This window comes from Callorhinus ursinus, unplaced genomic scaffold, assembly GCF_003265705.2.
Source record: "Callorhinus ursinus isolate GAN/ISIS: 27379988/994484 unplaced genomic scaffold, GSC_fseal_2.0 scaffold6, whole genome shotgun sequence".
NCBI lineage: Eukaryota > Metazoa > Chordata > Mammalia > Carnivora > Otariidae > Callorhinus > Callorhinus ursinus.
The window spans coordinates 9,164,199-9,184,635 of NW_027397068.1; the positions used below are offsets into that span (position 1 = coordinate 9,164,199).

Below are 20,437 nucleotides of genomic sequence, written 5' to 3' on the forward strand. Positions count from 1 at the left end.
GAATAACAGGTCTTAGTCCTAGTAGGCCCAATCTCCCCCTTTTAATCATATATATTTTATAATGCCTCTTCTATCCTCAAATGAAATTCACAGGTGACAGAATCTACCTAAACAAAAATTTTTCAAAAATCCAATGTTCTGATATGGAAAGAAGAAATAGAAAGTAATTTATTTTTTAAAATATGTATTTCACTATACAAATGTTTGGGGGAATAATAAAGCAGTCAGATATATGTGACAATTTATGACAAATAAGTTTGGATTTAAAAATAAGAGTATCAGAAAGCACTTTGAACTAGTATAGAACAATAAAAGAGCAGAGGTGCAGACCAACACTAGAATAAAAAATAGTATTAAGATAGTAATGGACATAGGAAAGTAATCTTAACTGAAGTTAGAATAATATGCCAAGGTAAATAACAAAGTAAAAAAAAAAATACGCAAGTACAATATCATCATGAATGAGCCTGGTCTTATTTTTTCTAAGTGTGGTGTCAAAATAATCCTTTAGGTTATGTCACAAGACAGGGTAGGAAAAAAGTATCACAGAGGGGCACCTGGGTGGCTCAGTCGTTAGGCGTCTGCCTTCAACTCAGGTCACGATCTCGGGGTCCTGGGATTGAGCCCCTCATCGGGCTCCCTGCTCAGTGGGGACCCTGCTTCTCCTTCTCCCTCTACCCCTGCCTGTGTTCCCTCTCTCGCTGTCTCTCTCTGTCAAATAAATTTTAAAAATCTTAAAAAAAATAAATGGAATTCCTTCAGCTTTCCTATCTCAAAACCATATGATAAAAAGTAATTATGTATTGGGCGCCTGGGGGGCTCAGTCGTTAAAGCGTCTGCCTTCGGCTCAGGTCATGATCCCGGGGTCCTGGGATCGAGTCCCGCATCGGGCTCCCTGCTCCTTGGGAGCCTGCTTCTCCCTCTGCTTCTCTCTCTCTCTCTCCCTCTGTCTCTCATGAATAAATAAATAAAATATTTAAAAAAAAAGTAATTATGTATTATTTGGCAAATGAAGAAGGAAAGTGACCCATCATGTAGGTCAGTAGTTCTCAAGGTGAGGTCCAAGGAGTGGCAGCCTCAGCACCTGGATTTGAAGGGAAGTTGCTCAGGCCCCACCCCAGACCAGTTTTATGAGACACTGTGGAGTTGGGATTCTGTAATCTGTGTTCCCTAAGCCCTCCAGGTGATTCTGATGCATGCATACTCAAGTTTGAGAATGCTTGATGTAGGATAGTGCTGACTGTATATGAATGTCAGACCAATTGGCAAGGCTTCAGAAACACTAAGAAATCCTATGAGTGCATCTGTTAGGCATTGGGAACTCTTTAAGAGTTTGTAAATTTGGGAGCACCTGGGTGGCTCAATCCTTAAGCAGCCGACTCGATTTCAGCTCAGGTCTCGATCTCAGGGTTGTGAATTCAAGCCCTGTGTTGGGCCCAGCATGGAACCAACATTAAAAAAAAAAAGAGTTTGTGTATTTTGTGATATGTGGCATTTTACATATACATTACAATTGTTTTATTTCAAAGGCATGGTGCTGCAAACAGCAGTTTCTTTTTTTTTTTTTTTAAGATTTTATTTATTTATTTGAGAGAGAGAGAATGAGAGATAGAGAGCACGAGAGGGAAGAGGGTCAGAGGGAGAAGCAGACTCCCTGCTGAGCAGGGAGCCCGATGCGGGACTCGATCCCAGGACTCCAGGATCATGACCTGAGCCGAAGGCAGTCGCTTAACCAACTGAGCCACCCAGGCGCCCCAGCAGTTTCTAATATAGCCCAAATGTCCTCAAGTTTCTCTAGTATCTGGATAAAAATAAGGTCACTTGGGGGCGCCTGGGTGGCCGTCGTTGAGCGTCTGCCTTCGGTTCAGGTCATGATCCCAGGGTCCTGGGATCGAGCCTCACATGGGGCTCCCTGCTTGTCGGGAAGCCTGCTTCTCCCTCTCCCTCTACCCCTCCCCCCTGCTTGTGTTCCCTCTCTCGCTGTGTCTCTCTCTGTCAAATAAATAAATAAAATCTTGAAAAAAAAATAATAAGGTCACTTGAACATTGACACTGCCATATCACTGACTTATTTGCAAGGTTTAGGTCCAAGACCCTCCCTACTCAGGGGCATGCATGCCTAGTTACAATAGGCCCATATCAAAGCTTCACAGAGGCCCTTCTCTACGTCTAAGACCATCCCTCTTTTCTGGAAATTGGGTTTGTGCAAGGGTGGAAGAGTAAGAAGGGTAGTTTGAAGGGTTGTGTTTTTATTCAGTGATGGGAGCAGGTTGACAAAGGAATAAAGGATCTATGCCTCAGTATCTAGAGAGAAGTTGTTTCTGTAGCCCTTGGTGCTATTAAAGACTGAATCAACTGGCACCTGTCGACCTATCCTGGCAGCTCTACTCTCCTCCACTAGGGCTCCCTTTCACAATATCTCACTCCCACCCTCATTCTCATGGTCCATAGGCCTGAAGTAATGCTTTGGTTGGCTTTGCTTCCTCATTGTATCTCCTCCTGAACATCTCCCTAGTTCACTCAGCATTGGTTCAGCGAATATTTCCAGAGCTTTTCAGTGTGTCTGGGAATATAGCTATGAGCAAAGCATGGAGCCTTCATGGAGCTTTCATGGGGTGTTTGTGCCTTCATGGAACTTGCATCAATAACGGAGAAGAAAGACAACAAAGAAATAAACTTTGTGATGTCAGGTAATATTTTTTTAAGATTTGTTTATTTATTTTAGAGGGAGAGTGAGTGAGCATGGGGAGGGGCAGAGGGCACAGGGAGAGAGAGAGAGAGAGAATACCAAGCAGGCTCCCTGCCTAGCACGGAGCCCAGCACAGGGCTCAATCCAACATCCCCAAATCACAGCCTGAGCCTAAACCAAGAGCTGGATGCTCAACAGACTGAGCCATCCAGGCACCCCATGATACACTATCTTTTAAAGTCCCTTGGGGGGCGCCTGGGTGGCTCAGTCGTTAAGCGTCTGCCTTCGGCTCAGGTGATGATCCCAGAGTCCAGGGATCGAGCCCCACATTGGGCTCCCTGCTTGGTGGGAGCCTGCTTCTCCCTCTCCCACTCCCCCTGCTTGTGTTCCCTCTTTCACTGTATCTCTCTCTGTCAAATTAAAAATATAAATAAATAAATGAAGTCCCTTGGGATTCTCTCATGTGCATTTGGCACCAGCCCACCTATCTCTTCCATTCTGGCCATCTCATGTCATTAGCCATGATAGGAAGAAGGTCTCTCTTTACCACCATGTGAGAATATGGCAGCAGCACTACTCCGTGGAAAAGCTCTGTTCTATGGTCCCTGCTGGCTGCTGTATTTCAGGAGCACTCTCCTTGCCCCAGCTGTGCATAACTTGAACTGGAAAACAGGTCCACCTGTTGGGTGGACATCTGCTGATTTTGTCTTCCTAGCATCTCTATGCCATCCCAACCCCCAGGCAACTGCTCCTCCATAACTATGATAACATGACTTAACTCAGGCCTAACCAGCCATGGCACCCCTTCCTCCAGTCCATAGCAATTTGTCCTGAAAAAGGGCACATGACCCAAAGGTCATGAAGGCTAATTAGAGCACTTCTATAAGATTTGATATATGAATGATTAGTAAAGCTCCCTTTCTAGTTGGATGTACTTCAACATGGTAGTTGCCTAAAACTGCCAGCAGGTATGTACCCAATATATGGAATAAGTGTATCTAAGAGGTGAGACAAGGGAGCCTTGTTGATGTATTTGGATGTCCCATAACTCAGTGTTCCCAAAACCAATTCTCTCCTTGTCCTTATCATTACATGACCTAATACAGATCGTCTTGCACTTGAGCTAGTTTCAGTGATTTACAACTGAAATTACAGTTGTATGTTGAGTCTCCCAAGATCCTATATCCGAGAAATGCTCCCTTCTGCTTCTACCACGTCTCCAGGGGGTCAGATTTCGTTTCTTATTGGCCACGGAACAAGTAACCCTGCTTTTTCCATTTCTTCTCTATCTATGAGCTAATGCACAAATCTCATCCTTCCCACTTAATCAAGAAAGACAATCTCCTTACCTATCACCTCCTACATACTGACACCAGGGTTTTTAGATGGGTGGGGGCAGGGTTTGCTGGCTCCTTGTGCTCAGTCTTTGCTGGGGCTCAAGATTATCCTGCTAGACTTCTGGCTTATGAAATAAATGAAATAAATGTAGCCTCTTAGCCTTACCCGAGAATCCAAAAAGGGGAATCTTTCTTCTGGATAGGTATGATTCTTCTCCAAGAGTCAGCTTCCAGGAAGATAATTTTTACACCTCAAGTATTGCTGGGCTGTGCATGCGATGTCTCCTCTGATTAACCTCATGGAATAAGGAGTGAGGCAAAGGGCAAGGACAGGAAAGGGCATCCCAGCAGGAAATGTTGAGCAGAAGAGGGACATGATTAGACTTGTATTTTAGAAAGAAGGCCAATAGTTTGGAGGTGAGTTTGGCTAAGGGCAAAGAAGCTTGTGCATTAATCTATTCTCTTCTTTAATCATTTCAGCTCCCTTAGCTTCCAAGGCAATCCTACCCTGTGCTTCACACCATTCTGACCATCCTTTTTCGAACCTTTTCCTGATTTCCTCTTGATCTGCTCACTCTCGCACTGTTGATGTTCCTAGTGTCTTGTGGCCCACCGTTCTTTCTCTGCTTCCTCTCCTTACGTGCTCACATCCACTCTCATGGTTCTACCGATTCTGTATTTGATGATTCTTAAATCTTTATCTCCCTTCCCCCCGAACTTCAGACGCATATACCCAACACCCATATCAGCCTGTCATTGGTCACAGGCAACCCCTGAAGGACTGGATAAGAGTTTCCTGAAGCCATGAGAATGCCCAGCTGGAGGGAGCAGCTGGAGGGAGTCAGCAGCAGATTTTCCATGTTGCCCCAAAGAGGGGGATTCTGGGCAGAACACCACGGGCTCCACTACATCCTCCCTGTTTCCTTTTTCCCCTCACCTTCTACCTCTTCTACCCCAACCCAAAAGAATCACTAGTCGTACCAGTTTTGCCCACTAATATCACCAAAATCCGTCCCATATTCTCTATACGTCTTATTACTGTCCTAATCCAGGCCTTCATTCCCTCTCTCCTGGAATATACTGCATTGGCTTTTTAATGAGTTCTCTGCCCTGTAGCCCACCTTGTTCTCAGAGAAATCTATGTGAAACATACATTTGATCCTGTAGCTCCTGGTTTAAAGGGCTTCAGTAATTTCCCACGACCTTCAGAATACTGTACCAGTCCCTTACCATGAATGTGAGCCCTCCTGGACTGGCCCCTATCTGTTTTTCCAATCTCATTTCTTCCCATTTTCCATTTTATTATTCACTCTCTGGTGAATACGTAACACATCCCATCACATTGTATGGTTTCATGCTACAAAGACTGTGTTCATTCTGTTTTCCCTGCCCTGAAACATCCTTTCTAACTTCCTTGCCGTAGTTAATGCTTCTGACTCTCTCAGCTCAGTCATCAGCTTCCAGGCCAAGCTACATACCATTCTCTGTGCTTCCAAAGAAACGTGTGCACATCATTATGTTATCACTTATCACATTATATTGAGATGCTTCCTTCACTCAATTAAAAAAAATTGGAATAAAAATGTTTTTAATTTTTATTTTTTAAGGTGCTTTGAGATTATGAGATTTTAAAAAAATTAATATTGACTATTATTTTTTATTATTTTTTCTAGTATTGGAAATGTGATAAAAATAAGTATAAGATGACCTGACATGGAAAGTATCAAAATCAGTTTTGCTAAAAATATTATATGGAAGGAATAATATCAGTTCCCCATTCTCAATTTTTTTAACTCATTTATGTTTCCTACCATTTGATAGATTTCATTTCCTTCCCATAGCAGAAATTCCTATGATGCTAGACCACAATATAGTTTTTACAAATAGCAAACATTTGTTCTTCTTACAGTTCCCACTGGAAGCGGATTACTCCTCAAGCTACCAAGCAAATCAAATGCTCTTTGATTTCAGAGAATTTGCAATGGAGGACATTGTGTCAATTATCTATTGCCACAATAAAGCTGCACAACAACGAACACACCTATTTAAGCTCAGCTGAGCTGTGCAGGCTTGTCTGATCTTGGTAGGTAGCTTTGCTGATCTTGGCTGGGCTTGCTCACATGTGTGGGGGCCAGCTGACCGATGGCCAGCCTAGGATGGCCTCGGTTGGAATGTTGAGGATGACTTGATTTGGCTCTATGTGTTTTTCATCTCCAGTGGGCTAGTTGGGACATATTCACCAGTTCAAGCACCTTTTTAGCCTCTGCTTGTGTCATACTTGTTAATATCATATTAACCAAAATAAACCACAAGGCTGATCCCAGAATCAGAGTGGGCATGGACACAAGCGTGAGGAGGAGGGTATAGAGGAGTAGAGAATTGGGATTGTTTTTGTATTATACCACACATGCTTAATTTTTTTCCAGTTTCTCAGCTAATAATTCATTCAATGGAGTCAGTTATCCCCATGGCCCACATTAATTATATCACCTACCTTTGGCTTGGCTTAATGCTAGGGAAAAGAAGCCAGCATTTATTTTATAAAAACAACAGCAACAACAACAAAACAACCCTTGCTTTTGATAAAACACAAATAAATTAATGTATGTTTTTTATTAAATATTATAAGTCAACTATTAATTCACGCCTGAAAAGAAAAGAACCAGCACATCAGAGATCCCCTTGAGAAGGCTCTCAGACCACCGGTATTGTCCCTGACACACTTAATGAACTCCGGATGAAAGTAGATATATTTTGAAAATTTGAGTGCGGTGTCACACAGATAAACTTTTGTTTTATGCAGCTAATCCCATCAAATATAAAATCTCTAATCCTAGCAAATACCAAATCTCCTGTTAAATATTATTAAGTATTGATGGTTCTGTTTAAAATGATTATAAAAGCTGATTGCAGACTGGCCTCATTCTTCAAAGTAATTTCTTAAAAGCATGATAAAATAGAAAAAACTTTTGTTTATTCACATCACTTGCATTGTTTTCATATTCATGACATTGTCAGGGCCTTTAGGCTTTTCTCTTCTGTCTTTACCTACAGTTTATGCTCTTTTTTTTTACATTCTTTTTTTTTTTAAAGATTTTATTTATTTGACAGAGACACAGCGAGAGAGGGAACACAAGCAGGGGGAGTGGGAGAGGGAGAAGCAGGCTTCCGGCCGAGCAGGGAGCCCGATGCGGGGCTCGATTCCAGGACCCTGGGACCATGACCTGAGCCGAAGGCAGACGCTTAACGACTGAGCCACCCAGGCGCCTGTTTTGTTTTGTTTTTTTTTTTTACATTCTTAAGTTTCATTTTCTTTTACCAGATCACTTTGGATTGATCCTGACAGTAAAGGTACTTTTGTTTCCGTAGTGATACTTGGCGTTTTACTGATTAGGGAGGAGAACCCTAAGGGACAAGGAGAAAATACGGGTATGTTGATAATGCAGCACAGGAACATTTTGTAACCCTCAGTTGTTCTGTGGCTACTGCACAAATAGCTTTTTCTTTTCTTTGAGAGAGTTTGGAACATCATCTGGAAGTTTGGTATTGTGTTTAGTATGTAGGTCCTTTGAATGATTTTGTGGGCAACTTCCCCTCCATCCCAGCTTTATTGAGATATAAATGACATATAACATTGTGCAAGTTTGAGATGTACAATGTCTTGATTTAACACATACATAAATTGCAAACTGATAACCACCATAGCATCAACTAGTTTGTTTGGTTGTTTTTTTTTTTTTTTGGTGAGAATATTTAAGATCTACTCTTTTAGCTACTTACAGGTATAAAATACAGTATTATTAACGGTAATCACTATGCTGTGCTTTAGATCTTCAGAAATTATTCACCTTCTAACTGGAAGTTTGTAATCTTTGACCAATATCTCCACATTTCTCCTATGCCCTCAATCCCTGGTAACCAGCATTCTAGTCTCTATTTCTACACATCTATCTCTTTTAGATTCTGCATATACTTGATATACAGTATTTATCTTTCTCTGTCTGACTTTAGTGCACTTAGCATAATGTCCTCAAGATCCATCCATGTTGTCACAAACAGCAAGATGTCCTTCTTTCTCAGGGCTGAATAATATTTTATTGTACATATATACCACATATTCTTTATCCATTCACCCACTGACAGACACTTAGGTTGTTGTTTCCATGTTTTGGCTATTGTAAAAATGCAGCAAATGAACATTATGGGGTGCAGATATCTTTTTGAGATAGTAATTTCATTTACTTTGGATATATATCCAGAAGTGGAATTGCTGGATCATATGTATTTCTATTTTTAGTTTTTTGAGGAACCTCCATACTGTTTTCCATAGTGGCTGCCCCAATTTACAGTCCCACAAACAGTGCACAAGCATTCCCTTTTGTCCACATCCTTGTCAACACTTATCTCTTTTCTTTTTTCATGATAGCCATTCTAACAGGTGTGAGGTGATCTCATTGTGATTTTGATTTGCATTTCCCCAATGATTAGTGATAATGAGCACCTTTTCATGTCACAAATAGCTTTTTAGTTAAATTTTAACTTATTTTGTCAGAAAGATTATCTCGTAAATACCAGATGCTGATGAACTTTTAGAAATTAAACTTCAAGTCAAATATAAAGTTAATTCGGCTTGAATGAACAAGTTTTAAATTAAAAATTCATTTGCCCAGGCTTGCTGAGAGCGCATTGAGGCGACATGAAGCTGCTCACTCACAACCTGCTGAGCTCGCATGTGCGGCGGGGTGGGGCCCCGTGGCTTCCCACTGCGCCTCCAGGCCACTCAGGTCCGCATCAACCCGGTGGAGTTCAACCCCGACTTCGTGGCGGGTAGGATGCCCAAGGTGGAGTGGGCGGCCCTTCTGGAGGCGGCGGATACCTTGCATCTGGTCGAGGTGCCCAAAGGGCCAATTGAAGGGTATGAGCATGATGAGAAATTCCTGAGGCAGATGCACCACGTGCTGCTGGAAGTGGATGTGCTGGAGGGCACCTTGTAGTGCCCAGAGTCTGGACGTCTGTTTTCCATCAGTCACGGGATTCCCAACATGCTGCTGAGTGATGAGGAAACTGAGGCTTAATCGTGCCAGGCACTAGTTTTTCAGTCTGTAACCAGGAATGTTTTTGTTGATGTATATCCTGTTTGCTAGGTCTGTCGTGTATCCCCAAACCTGGACCCGGTGACACACGAAACACAGTGTTCTTGAGCTCAATATATTTCTTTCTCATTAACGGTTCAAAACCAAAAAAAAAAAAAAAAAAAGTTCAGTTGTCCAAACTTTACACAAATTCCTGCCCAAATCTGGGCACCTGCATTCTCTTTCATTTATTATTTTTTTAAATTATTATTATTTTTTAAGGTAGGTTCCAGGCCCAGTGTGGAGCCCAACAATGGGGCTTGAACTAGGACGCTGAGGTCAAGACCTGGGCTGAGATCAAGAATCAGACCCTTAACCAACTGAACCACCCAGGCACCCCATTGTGGGTTTTTCGTTTGTTTGTTTGTTTTTAAAGATTTCATTAATTTATTTGAGAGAGAGAATGAGAGCATGAGACGGGGGAGGGTCAGAGGGAGACGGACTCTCCGTTGAGCAGGGAGCCCGATGCGGGACTCGATCCCGAGACTCCAGGATCATGACCGGGGCCGAGGGCAGTCGCCCAACCAACTGAGCCACCCAGGCGCCCCCACCCCATTTTGTTTTAATGCAACTGGTATACCAACAAACTTTAACATCAGTAAAGTATGTAAAAACCAGTAACCGTATCTATTCTTATCACAACGATAGCTACACACACCTTGCATCTTGGAGTGTCAAGACACTAATAGAATGACAGAGTATTAACTGTACATTTGAATGACTGTGCCTCTAAAATCCGGGCAGGAGGATACCAGATCCCAGCCTTCTTTCCCAACTCAGAATGCTTACCCCTTCCATTAAATAAATATATATTTCTAGATGTCTTCTTTTATTTCTACAAAACGCAGACACACGAAACTAGAACCCTGGGAGGCTGAAAACTAAAGGTAAAAAAGGAAGAAACTAAAAACGCCCCTTGCAAACTCCAGCAGGTGAGTCCGTGGGCGGCGCCCGGGCCTGGGAGGTCGAGGAGCAGCGTCGGCCTGGGTCCCGCAGTGCACGCGCCCCGGCGTTTTCAGCCTCCGGTCTCTAGGGGCCGCTGAGGCGCTGAGCCTGCTGGGCGCGGTGGGCCGCTCTGTCCCGCGGGCGGAGACGAGGCGGAGCTGAGAGGACGCGCAGGGGAGGTGACCTCGCGGCAGGTGAGCAGCGGCGGCTGACGGGTGACGGCGGGGGGAACAGGGTGGCCGCCCCGCCGCCACGCTCTGGTCCCTGGCCTTGGCGAGGCGGCCGTCCTGCGGGCCTCACTCCCAGGTGCGTAGGACCTGACGGCGTTCTCCCCGGCACCCCGAACCGTCGCCACTCCTGGACGCCCTGAACGGTCTTTGGGATCCCTGACCCCATGGGGCCCATTTCCCGCCCCTCACGTGCCAAGATCCCGGCACTGGTCATGGACACTCTCCACCCCAGACACCCTCCCATTTCCTGGACAGTTTCTTGGTGTCCCAGCTCACCAAACTCCTTTTTAGAGGGAAGTGGTGTTGTAATTGTTTTCCATGAAGTGCCTCTTGCCTTCAGTAATTGTGTTAAGTTGGTCCGAGGGTTGTGGGTTATTGTTGAACAGTAGTTGTGTTAAAAGTCACGTGTTCCCCTTGCAGTTCCCCAACACAGTGTCTGGAACTTAATTGCATGCAGTTTCTTTTTCTGGAGATTTCAAATGCATCTGTCTTTGAGTAATAGCCAGCTGTAGTGTAGGTACCACAATATGGGGAGGGGAGTAGACCTCAGTAATACTTTACAGCCCGCAGATTGTAACAGCCATTGTGAAAACCTTTCTCCCTTACGCAGGTACAGTAAATTCAAGAGATGGAAAGACACTTTTTTTTTTAAGATTTATTTATTTGAGAGAGAGAGAATGAGAGCACGAGAGGGAAGAGGGTCAGAGGGAGAAGCAGACTCCCTGCTGAGCAGGGAGCCCCATGCGGGACTCGATCCCGGGACTCCAAGATCATGACCTGAGCCGAAGGCAGTCGCTTAACCAACTGAGCCACCCAGGCGCCCTGGAAAGACACTTTTTTAAACGGTATTTTTTTTTTTTTACATCAAAACAACAAATACAGAATCCATTTAAAAAATTTAAGTGATGACGCTTTTATGTTTCGTAATTCTGGTGATAACTTGTAAATGCAGCGTCTTATCAATTTTGGAGTATGGTGGGGGTAAAGTAATGGAATAGGGGTGGGCTGGAAATTGAGAGACCTGGATTATCTCACTCCCATTGGCAAAGACAATCTCTTTGGGTCTAGGTTTCTGTTTTTTTGTTTTTTTTTTTTTTAAGATTTTATTTATTAGCGAGAGAGGGAACATAAGCCCGGCGAGTGGGAGAGGGAGAAGCAGGCTTCCCGCCAAGCAGGGAGCCCGACGTGGGGCTAGATGTGGGGCTCGATCCCGGGGCCCTGGGATCATGACCTGAGCCAAAGGCAGCCGCCTAACCCTGGTGCCCCTAGGTTTCTCTGTTTAAAAAAAGGGAATTGGACTAGATGGTAAGCATGACAATAGCTGTCATTTATGGAACATCTGTTAACATCCTTTAAAATGTGTTATCTCACTTAATTCACACAGCCATTCTATGCAATAGATAACATTACCCCTTTAGGTCGAAACTGAGGCCTGCAGAGTTTGTCATTTACTCCAAGACCTCCAGCCTATATGTAGCAAAGTTGGAATTTGAGGCTATGCTGAATTCCCTCACGACATAAAGCCCTCTGATTCTATCCCAAACTTGTTTCTTCTAATTTAAATTTTTAAGGTGCTCTGTCCCAGACTTCAAATGACTTTTTTTTTTTTTTTTAAAGATTTTATTTATTTGACAGACACAGCGAGAGAGGGAACACAAGCAGGGGGAGAGGGAGAGGGAGAAGTCTGCTTCCCACTGAGCAGAGAGCCTGATGCGGGGCTCGATCCCAGGACCCTGGCATCATGACCCGAGCCAAAGGCAGATGCTTAACAACTGAGCCACTCAGGTGCCCCAGAAAGCCTTTGATTATTGCTAAGGTTCCTTCTCACTAAGATTCTATAATTCTGATAATTTTGTTTTGACATCTTCTGCTGAGATGCTGATTTCAAAAATGAATATCTGAAGATTAAATTTTTCCCTGTAGTAACTCAGTCTTTTTATCTTGTCTAATTTCCATGTATAACATAATATAGTCATGCCAGTGAATTATTTAATATCAGTTGCCAAATACATTCTGGATTATCCACCTGAGCAAGAATTTCAGTAAAGGAGGGAAAATCATCAAAAAATGACCAGTTCTGACTGACTAGGACTATGTTGCATAGCCTCAAACATTGTGCATTATTAATTCCAGGAGGGCACCATTCTCACTCACACTTTGAGGTGTGAATGACCCTCATGAAGCTGCGTAAGGAGGCATCCTTTCTGCTGCTTCCTTTTCCCATCATATACTCCCTTCACAAGAGGATGGGCAGAAGAAAAAGGTGAACTTTTTACCAGGGAGGGATATATGAAGTAAATGCAGCTTAATTTAGATCATTTTTATTTACAGGTACGTATGAAAAGTCTGACTCTATTTTTTAAAAATGTATAAATGGCAGTTTCATATCATTTGTCAATAAGGGAACAAGAAATGAATGATGGAAAAATGAAGAAGAAATACAACTAGCGGTTCCTGGATAGATTGCACCAGGGGTGGCCCCTTGGATACCTGATTTATCGAGTGTTTTGCAAGTGGGCCCACACACAGACTGATCACCATATTGCTTCGCCAGGAGCAGTGCAATGCCAGGTTTCCATCATCCCTGCCAGACTCTATGTGTGTTTGTTTTGTGTGATTCCCCCTTTAACACAATAAATGAGGGGTTTTTTTCCTAGCTTAAAAATAAACCTATCTTGGGCGCCTGGGTGGCTCAGTCGTTAAGCGTCTGCCTTCGGCTCGGGTCATGATCCCAGGGTCCTGGGATCGAGTCCCACATCGGGCTCCCTGCTCAGCGGGAAGCCTGCTTCTCCCTCTCCCACTCCCCCTGCTTGTGATCCTGCTCTCACTGTCTCTCTCTGTCAAATAAATAAATAAAATCTTTAAAAAAAAAATAAACCTATCTTGGAATTTACATTAGCTCTGCACTTGAAAATAGCTAGTCAGCTTTTACTTCTAGATTAAAAGTTTACTTTTGATGTGACATTGGTTTTCCCCAAAAGTTTTGACAGTGAACACATCTGTGAACAAACAACTAAGGTTTTACACTCTGTATACTTTACTTATCCAACCAGCACATCTTGAATTTCTGCTCCAGCCTATGTCTATAGCTCTGTGGGCTAGGCATGTGAAAAGATTCAAAAGAACTTTCTACATGAGAAGATTTTGTGTTGTTTTGTTTCTTATAGTTATATATAACAAATTTTTGGCTACTAAAGCCCTTTTTGTACTCAGTAATCTATATATATATATATTTTTTAAGTATAGAATGTTGTTAAAATTTCTTTGTTGAATAGATTGTATAAGCAAATACATGCAGTTTTTGGGAGAACTATTATAACATCTTCAGTGACTGTGGTTTATAAAAAAAAGCAGCAATAGGGCCACCTGGGTGGCTCAGTCAGTTGAGCGTCTGACTCTTGATTTCAGCTCAGGTCGTGATCTCAGGGTTGTGGGACTGAGCCCCGAGTCAGACTCTGCACTCAGTGTGGAGTCTGCTTGTCCCTCTCCATCCGACCCTCCTCCTGCCCACTCTCTCTCTCAAATAAATAAACAAAATCTCAAAAAAAAAAAACAAATTGAGCTGTCTTATACCATATCTGATAAAAGACTGATATATAATGGAAAATGTTACTTATATACTTTGCAGAAAGTATCACAAATGATGGAAATTGTGGTATTTTATGAAATTTTTTAAAAAATATAGTGTGGTAGGTAGTCCCTTAATTTGTAAATGTCCCTTTAATAAACATTTCTGTTGGCTTCCAGTTCAGGTATTCTTTGTTATTTCCAGTAAAAAGTTTAACACAGTATCTTATTAAGGTGAATATGGATGTCTGAAGATTGCAGTATAATAAATACTGCCTCGGTTATTTACTTCCTTCGTTCATTACAAAGAAAAAGAGGTTCTGCTAAGGAAAAGAGGAGACCAAGGAATCTTGCAAAAAAAAAAAGTCATTACAGGGGCGCCCGGGTGGCTCAGTCAGTTAAATGTCCGACTCTTGATCTCAGCTCAGGTCTTGATCTCAGGGTTGTGAGTTCAAGCCCTGCATTGGGCTCCCCACATTGGGGTTTGGGCTCCTTGTTTTCGGCTCCCTCCTGGGTTTGGAGCCTACTTAAAAAAAAAAAAAAATTAAGTCATTACAATTCATGTTAGAACACTCTTAATCCATAGTTTTTACAGACATTTCATATAGGTTGAATTTTGATATTGAAGATCACCGCATCCCTTTGATTTGATTTTTTAAATTTTTTTTTGCATCCCTTCGATTTTAAAATAGTGAAATCTCTTTCGTTTTTGGACTTGAGGTAGGGATTGAGTTAACCATCCTCAATTCTTGGCACATTTTCTTTTTCTTTTTTTTTTTAAGATATTAATTAGAGAGAGAGAGACAGCGAGAGAGGGAACACAAGCAGGGGGAGTGGGAGAGGGAGAAGCAGGCTTCCGGCCGAGCAGGGAGCCCGATGAGGGGCTCGATCCCAGGACCCCGGGATCATGACCTGAGCCGAAGGCAGACGCTTAACTCACTGAGCCACCCAGGCGCCCAGTTCTTGGCACATTTTCATCAACACAGAATATAAGTGGTTAACTGTGATCGGAGGGCCCTCTGTGCTTTACAGTATGTGTCCTCTTTACCCACCTTCCCCGTTACCTTGTTTTTCTTCCCAGGAAACAATTTTAAACCAGAGTCTACTGAATATCTTTGTTTTAATTACACGAAGCAGTTTCTCAATAATTGAAGGAGAATGCCATTTTGCCAGTTTATGGTTAAAATGACTGACCTTTGTGTATTTGCTTTTTCAGGCCTTCCTAGTATTTTTTTTTTTTAAGATTTTATTTATTTATTTGACAGCACAAGTAGGCAGAGGGAGGGGGAGAAGCCGGCTTCCCACTGAGCAGGGAGCCCGAGGTGGGGCTCGATCCCAGGACCCCGGGACCATGACCTGAGCCGAAGGCAGACGCTTAATGACTGAGCCACCCAGGCACCCCCTTCCTAGTATTTTTATCTAATGCCCCAGTTTCAATTAGCAGTACACTGAGGCTGTGATTTAGTCCTAACATGGCTATTGTGTTAACTATTTCCTGCCTCACATTTTATTTTTTTATGGGCATAGCCGACTTACCCTCTATAATATTGCTTCCACTTTAATGATTGCTTCTTTCAGAATTTTCTTTCCCCGTGTTACAGTCAGTCATGTTATTAACTTAAGTAGAAACGTCATTGGCACTTAGCTTAGACATCTGGTGACCAACATTTGTCACTTAAATTCTAAATGCATTAGTACATGCCATCTACCCTGCTCTCATGGCTGAGAGGCAAAGATGAAATGCCAGCAAGTTTTCATAGAAGGAAATGAAAGCAATAGGAGTAGGTTGTTGCCACAAGAAAGGAGGAGTAGCAAAGGAATTTACCATCCCTCCTCCTATATTGTTGACATTATTGAAAGATTAGGCCATAAATGAAGAGGAAGTTAAAGGGATTCTGGGCCCTAAAGCAGAAGCAAATGCCAGGTCCCTATTATAGCTGTTTTTGTGTGGTATCAAGAAGTTAGTTTAGGACGGGGTACCTGGCTCGCTCAGGCAGAAGGGCGGGCAACTCTTGATCTCGGGGTTGTAAGTTTGAGCCCCATGTTGGGTGTAGAGATTACTTATAAAATAAATAAACATAAAATTTTTTTTTAAAGTTAGTGCAGGACTCAGGCACATAGGTGGACCTCTTGGTCAGCAGAAAGCAGTGGATTTTTTGCCAGCCTTGGACATGATGAGTTTCAAGCAAGTGTATTCTGGCTGAACAAATTTCAGGCATGTTATGGAATGGTTTCCTAAGTTGTCTGTAGTGGAAAAACAAAACCAAACCAGTGTTCCAGTGGAGAAAATGAGTAACTTGCATATAGGAGAAATGAAAAAAAAAAAAAAAAAAAAAAAAAACAATTGCTAGTTACTGTTTGGTGCTCGCTTCGGCAGCACATATACTAAAAATGCTAGTTACTGTTTGAATGATGTTTGAAATGCTGATGGAATTGTGTTTTATGAGTTGCTATCTCATATACTTCATGGCCAACGTGGACTTTACAAAAGAAATAAAGATTGATGATTGCTGTATTCTGCTGTAATGCATCTGGGACAGAAAGGGTGAGACTACTTGTCATTGGCAAGTTAGTTTACCCTCAGTGCTTCAGAAATGCTCGTTTGTTCCCCTGTGATTACAAAGCCAGTACACATACCTGAAGGATGAGAGGTTTGTTTAATGAATGGCTGGGAAGTGTTGGCAAGAGAATGGAAGGAGCAAAATGCCATATCCTCCTGCTGGTAGACAGTCGCTCTGCCAATAACACACTCCTGTGCTTGGATCATGCATGAGTTTTTCCCATTGAACTGCGTGAGCCATTCTAAAGCCATCAGATGGGGCTATAATTTTCACAGTGTAAGCACACTGCTGAAACAACTCTTTCTAAATTTAGATAGTGAAGAGAAGACTGAGAACGTAGAATGAAGCTAGCTATTGGAATGATTGCTGAGATCTGGTGATCTGTAGAGCCATCCACATAGTAACCACTTCAACAAAAACAGTTTTGAAAAAACAACTCCTGGGGCATGTGGGTGACTGAGTCAGTTAAGTGTCTGCCTTCTTCAGCTCAGGTCGTGATCTCAGGTCCTGGGATGGAGCCCCCACATCAGGCTCCTTGCTCAGCAGTGAGTCTGCTTCTCCCTCTCCCTTCTGCCCCTCCCCTCCCGCTCATGCTCTCTCTCTTTCTCTCAAATAAATAAAATCTTCTTTAAAAAAAAGAAAAAATAGTTTTAAAAAAATGAACTAATTTTCTCCATAATTAAGGTATAGAAATGTTACTTTTATAAAGTCTGTAAAATGGAAGACTTAAAGAGTCCTTGTATGAACAAAGCCACAATGAGTGTTTAAATATGGATATTTGACTCTTGTTTCATAACATTTACTGTATGGTAGGGTTACAGCATTTCCCCAGAGAATTTTATAGTACTGTCATTCCAGCTTTTGGAAGGTCTCTTTGCCTACCTCTTTCCTTCCAACCCTCTCCCACCCCTCCCCAGCATTAGGTGGCAGGAATGATAATAAGATTTGCCTAATAATACCTAGAAGAGAATATTCACAAAATGTTGACACTCCAGCTGGGAGAACCAGAAGCCAAAAGACACATTTGGATTTGATAGCATAGAGTAATGAAGAGGAAAAAAGGATATTCAGATTGAGAAGATAGCAGAGCAGTCCTTCCCAGAAAGTCCCTGACATGCAAATGAGGAGTGAAAATAACTACTTGCCGTTACTGTTTGGTGCTCATGCTTGGGTAGGCCAACGGACGCTGAGGAGCATGGGCCGGTGTGGCGGGGGGGAAGCTGTGGGAGAAATTGAGGAATGCTAGCGGCTTTTTCGGCTGTTGGAAGGTGAGGAAGAATCAAAGGAAGAAATAAAGAAGGATATGGATTACCCCCGGCCCCTCCTACCCCTGCTACGCCTTTCACATAACAAGATACAATGTGACTCAGACCAAGGAACAATTGTCCAGGCTTCTGTGAAAGTAGGAAAACAACTTTTGCCCACTTCACTGGTTTGTTCTAAGAGATGAGAAATAAAATAACTATTTTACCAAACAAAATTTAAAGCACCTTTTACAAAGTACATGTTATACAAAGTAATAATATAATTGGCAATCACTTTGGTATATATTTGGACTGGAGTTCAAAAAAATGAATGAGTACAGAATGATTTTTTTAAAGAACATTTAAAAAAAAAAACATGGTCATGAAGGAAAAAAAAGTCTCTCATCTTATTTTTAGGTTATAAATCATCATTAATCAAGAAGATGTCTTCAGCACCGGAATCTCCTGCCTTTAAAAACGAACCACCCAAAGAGAAAGACTTTCAAAACCCAGGGCTCAGAGGGGTCCGCACAACAACTTTATTTCGAGCTGTGAATCCAGAGCTCTTCATTAAACCTGTAAGAAATATATCCAGGATAAGACATTATGTTCAGTTTAACTAGGCTATCAGAAATAGAAAGTTTTTATTTTCCTGTAACATTTGATTGTATCATGAAAATTTTATGTTGACATTATAATAAGATCTCTCTGAGTAAAAGCAGGTGGAAGGAAAATTTTAAATGCTATTTCCGTAAATATACACATAAAACTAATTATTTTGAGGGTATTTGAGAACTTTAACAGAATATAGTTGCACTTTAATAGATCAACTTGTCTAGTTCCTATTTAAAATTTTATTTTAATGGTTGCACTAATTTGAAGGAAATATTTGTTGTTTGATCAGGTACTATTAAGTAAATAAGATCTTCCATTGAAACAAAACAAAGTGAAAACCTGATCATTCTTATAGACTACACTTCCAGCTTTTATCATAATATTCTTACTTAAAGGATATTGTAAATATTATGAAAAGTTTAAAACATACATTGTAAGGGAGTTAGCTAATTATTTATATTCTTGTTGCAGATTATTGAATACATTTGACCAATTTTATTTTTAAATAAATATAAACTTAAATGTCAGTGAAATCAAATATTATATATTTAAATATATTGAATTTGGTTAGAATATTAATAACATAGTTGCCAGTATAAACTGTTTTAAAGTTAAATAGGTCAACTTAACAGTAAAATCATAAAGTCAAGGTAGAATGTTTTAAAAACCTTTGAACAAATGTGTTGTTTTAATTGCCAAGTGCATTTCAAAATTTGTAGGTTTAAACCCCTTTGAGCTTGTGGCCCTTCTTATGTGTCCATCCAAGTGAAAAAATTTGACCTTTATTCTTTTGATGATTAAGATTTGAAATAGTAATACAACAGATGTGACAGAAGCAGAAAATACTAACTGAAACTTGTATCACTACTGTGCACTCACACTGACCTTAAGAAAGGTTAATTTGTTGAATGTGAAGACACAAAAAGGAAGATCGGAGTTATACTATAGACAGGACAAAACATTTCTGTGGAGTTGTGAACATCTTTTCCTATTTTTTTTCCAATTTCAAAGTTATATCACTTTCTTAGGGTCTTGGATTTTTCAGCAGTTAATCAAGGTTATTATAACAGCGTAATATCTGCGTCAATCACTAAATTTCTTGAGGTTATAGAGTAGGTTCCCAGAGAAGACTGTATACATTATCATTTTTGCTACACTTAATATATGACGTGAAAATGAAAGGCTTTTTGCTAGTTATCCATGAAGTCAGGCAAGAAGAATAGCATATATACTTCATTCCTCACTTCCTAATAAGATTAACTAATTGAAGGTTTGCCAGTGGGGAAACTTGGGTTCAGGCAAGTTAAGCAACTTCTCCATGTCACCCAGATAACAGTGAAAAACTCTGAGCACCAGACGCATTTTTGTGCCTCATTTCCCTCGCCCCTCTTCCAACCACCACCATCCTGAAGGTGGAGGCCTGAGATCCAGGCTGTACACAGGAGAAAGACTGGAGAGGAGAAGCAAGAATCTTTTCTAATCTCTGAATTATCAGGAGCTGAATTAATTGAATAAGGAACTGGATAAATTGTTATAATGGAAAATATTACCATAGGAATGCTAGTGTGGTAATAAAGACTTGGTATGTCAAGAGGAAAGTGCAACAGATATTTGGGTCTTCTCAAATTATTAATCTTAATGAAGATTTATCATTTTTTTTCTTTGGCAGAACAAACCTTTAATGGCTTTCGGATTGATAACCCTTTCACTTTGCGTGGCGTATATTGGTTATCTACATGCAACACAAGAGAATACAAAGGACCTGTACGAAGCTGTTGATGGTGAGGGACACAGTTACATGAGGAGGAGAACATCTAAATGGGATTAATAGTGCTGGATACCACAGATGGAGCTTCATAAAGGGCTCTGAAATCTTTGAAGGAAAGACTTTGTGAGTGCATAGTATCAGCTTCTTGTTCTGGAACGTGTTGATGAGGAGAGAAGGTAGCAGTTGCAGCCAGGCCTTGAGGCTGCAGTCCTTACCTCATTCTTTCTCCACAGCGGGAGCTTCTTAATGTTGTTCTTTTATTAAGTCCTCATATCAAAGTGTCAGGAAAATGGAAATCGTTTTGTTAATTATTATGTTCTATATAATAAAAGTACCCAGTGCTATCAAA

General features: G+C 41.5%; 1 protein-coding gene and 1 pseudogene across 4 annotated transcripts; both read left to right on the forward strand.

The window, feature by feature from the left end:
- Nucleotides 1-8,722: 8,722 nt before the first annotated feature.
- Nucleotides 8,723-9,101, forward strand: LOC112815981 (multifunctional methyltransferase subunit TRM112-like protein pseudogene; annotated as a pseudogene).
- A 1,109-nt stretch (nucleotides 9,102-10,210) lies between these two features.
- SMIM8 (small integral membrane protein 8) lies at nucleotides 10,211-20,437 on the forward strand. 4 transcript variants are annotated; one of them, XM_025862304.2, is made up of 3 exons: nucleotides 10,211-10,297; nucleotides 18,123-18,283; nucleotides 19,990-20,437. In XM_025862304.2, exons 2-3 carry the CDS (start codon nucleotides 18,149-18,151, stop codon nucleotides 20,146-20,148), a joined length of 294 nt encoding a protein of 97 aa, XP_025718089.1. In that variant the 5' UTR covers nucleotides 10,211-10,297; nucleotides 18,123-18,148; the 3' UTR covers nucleotides 20,149-20,437. The 4 variants fall into 4 exon arrangements, with proteins under 4 accessions (XP_025718089.1, XP_025718094.1, XP_025718115.1 ...); XM_025862309.2 differs by having other exon boundaries at nucleotides 10,280-10,409; XM_025862330.2 differs by lacking the exon at nucleotides 10,211-10,297 and adding an exon at nucleotides 11,010-11,178.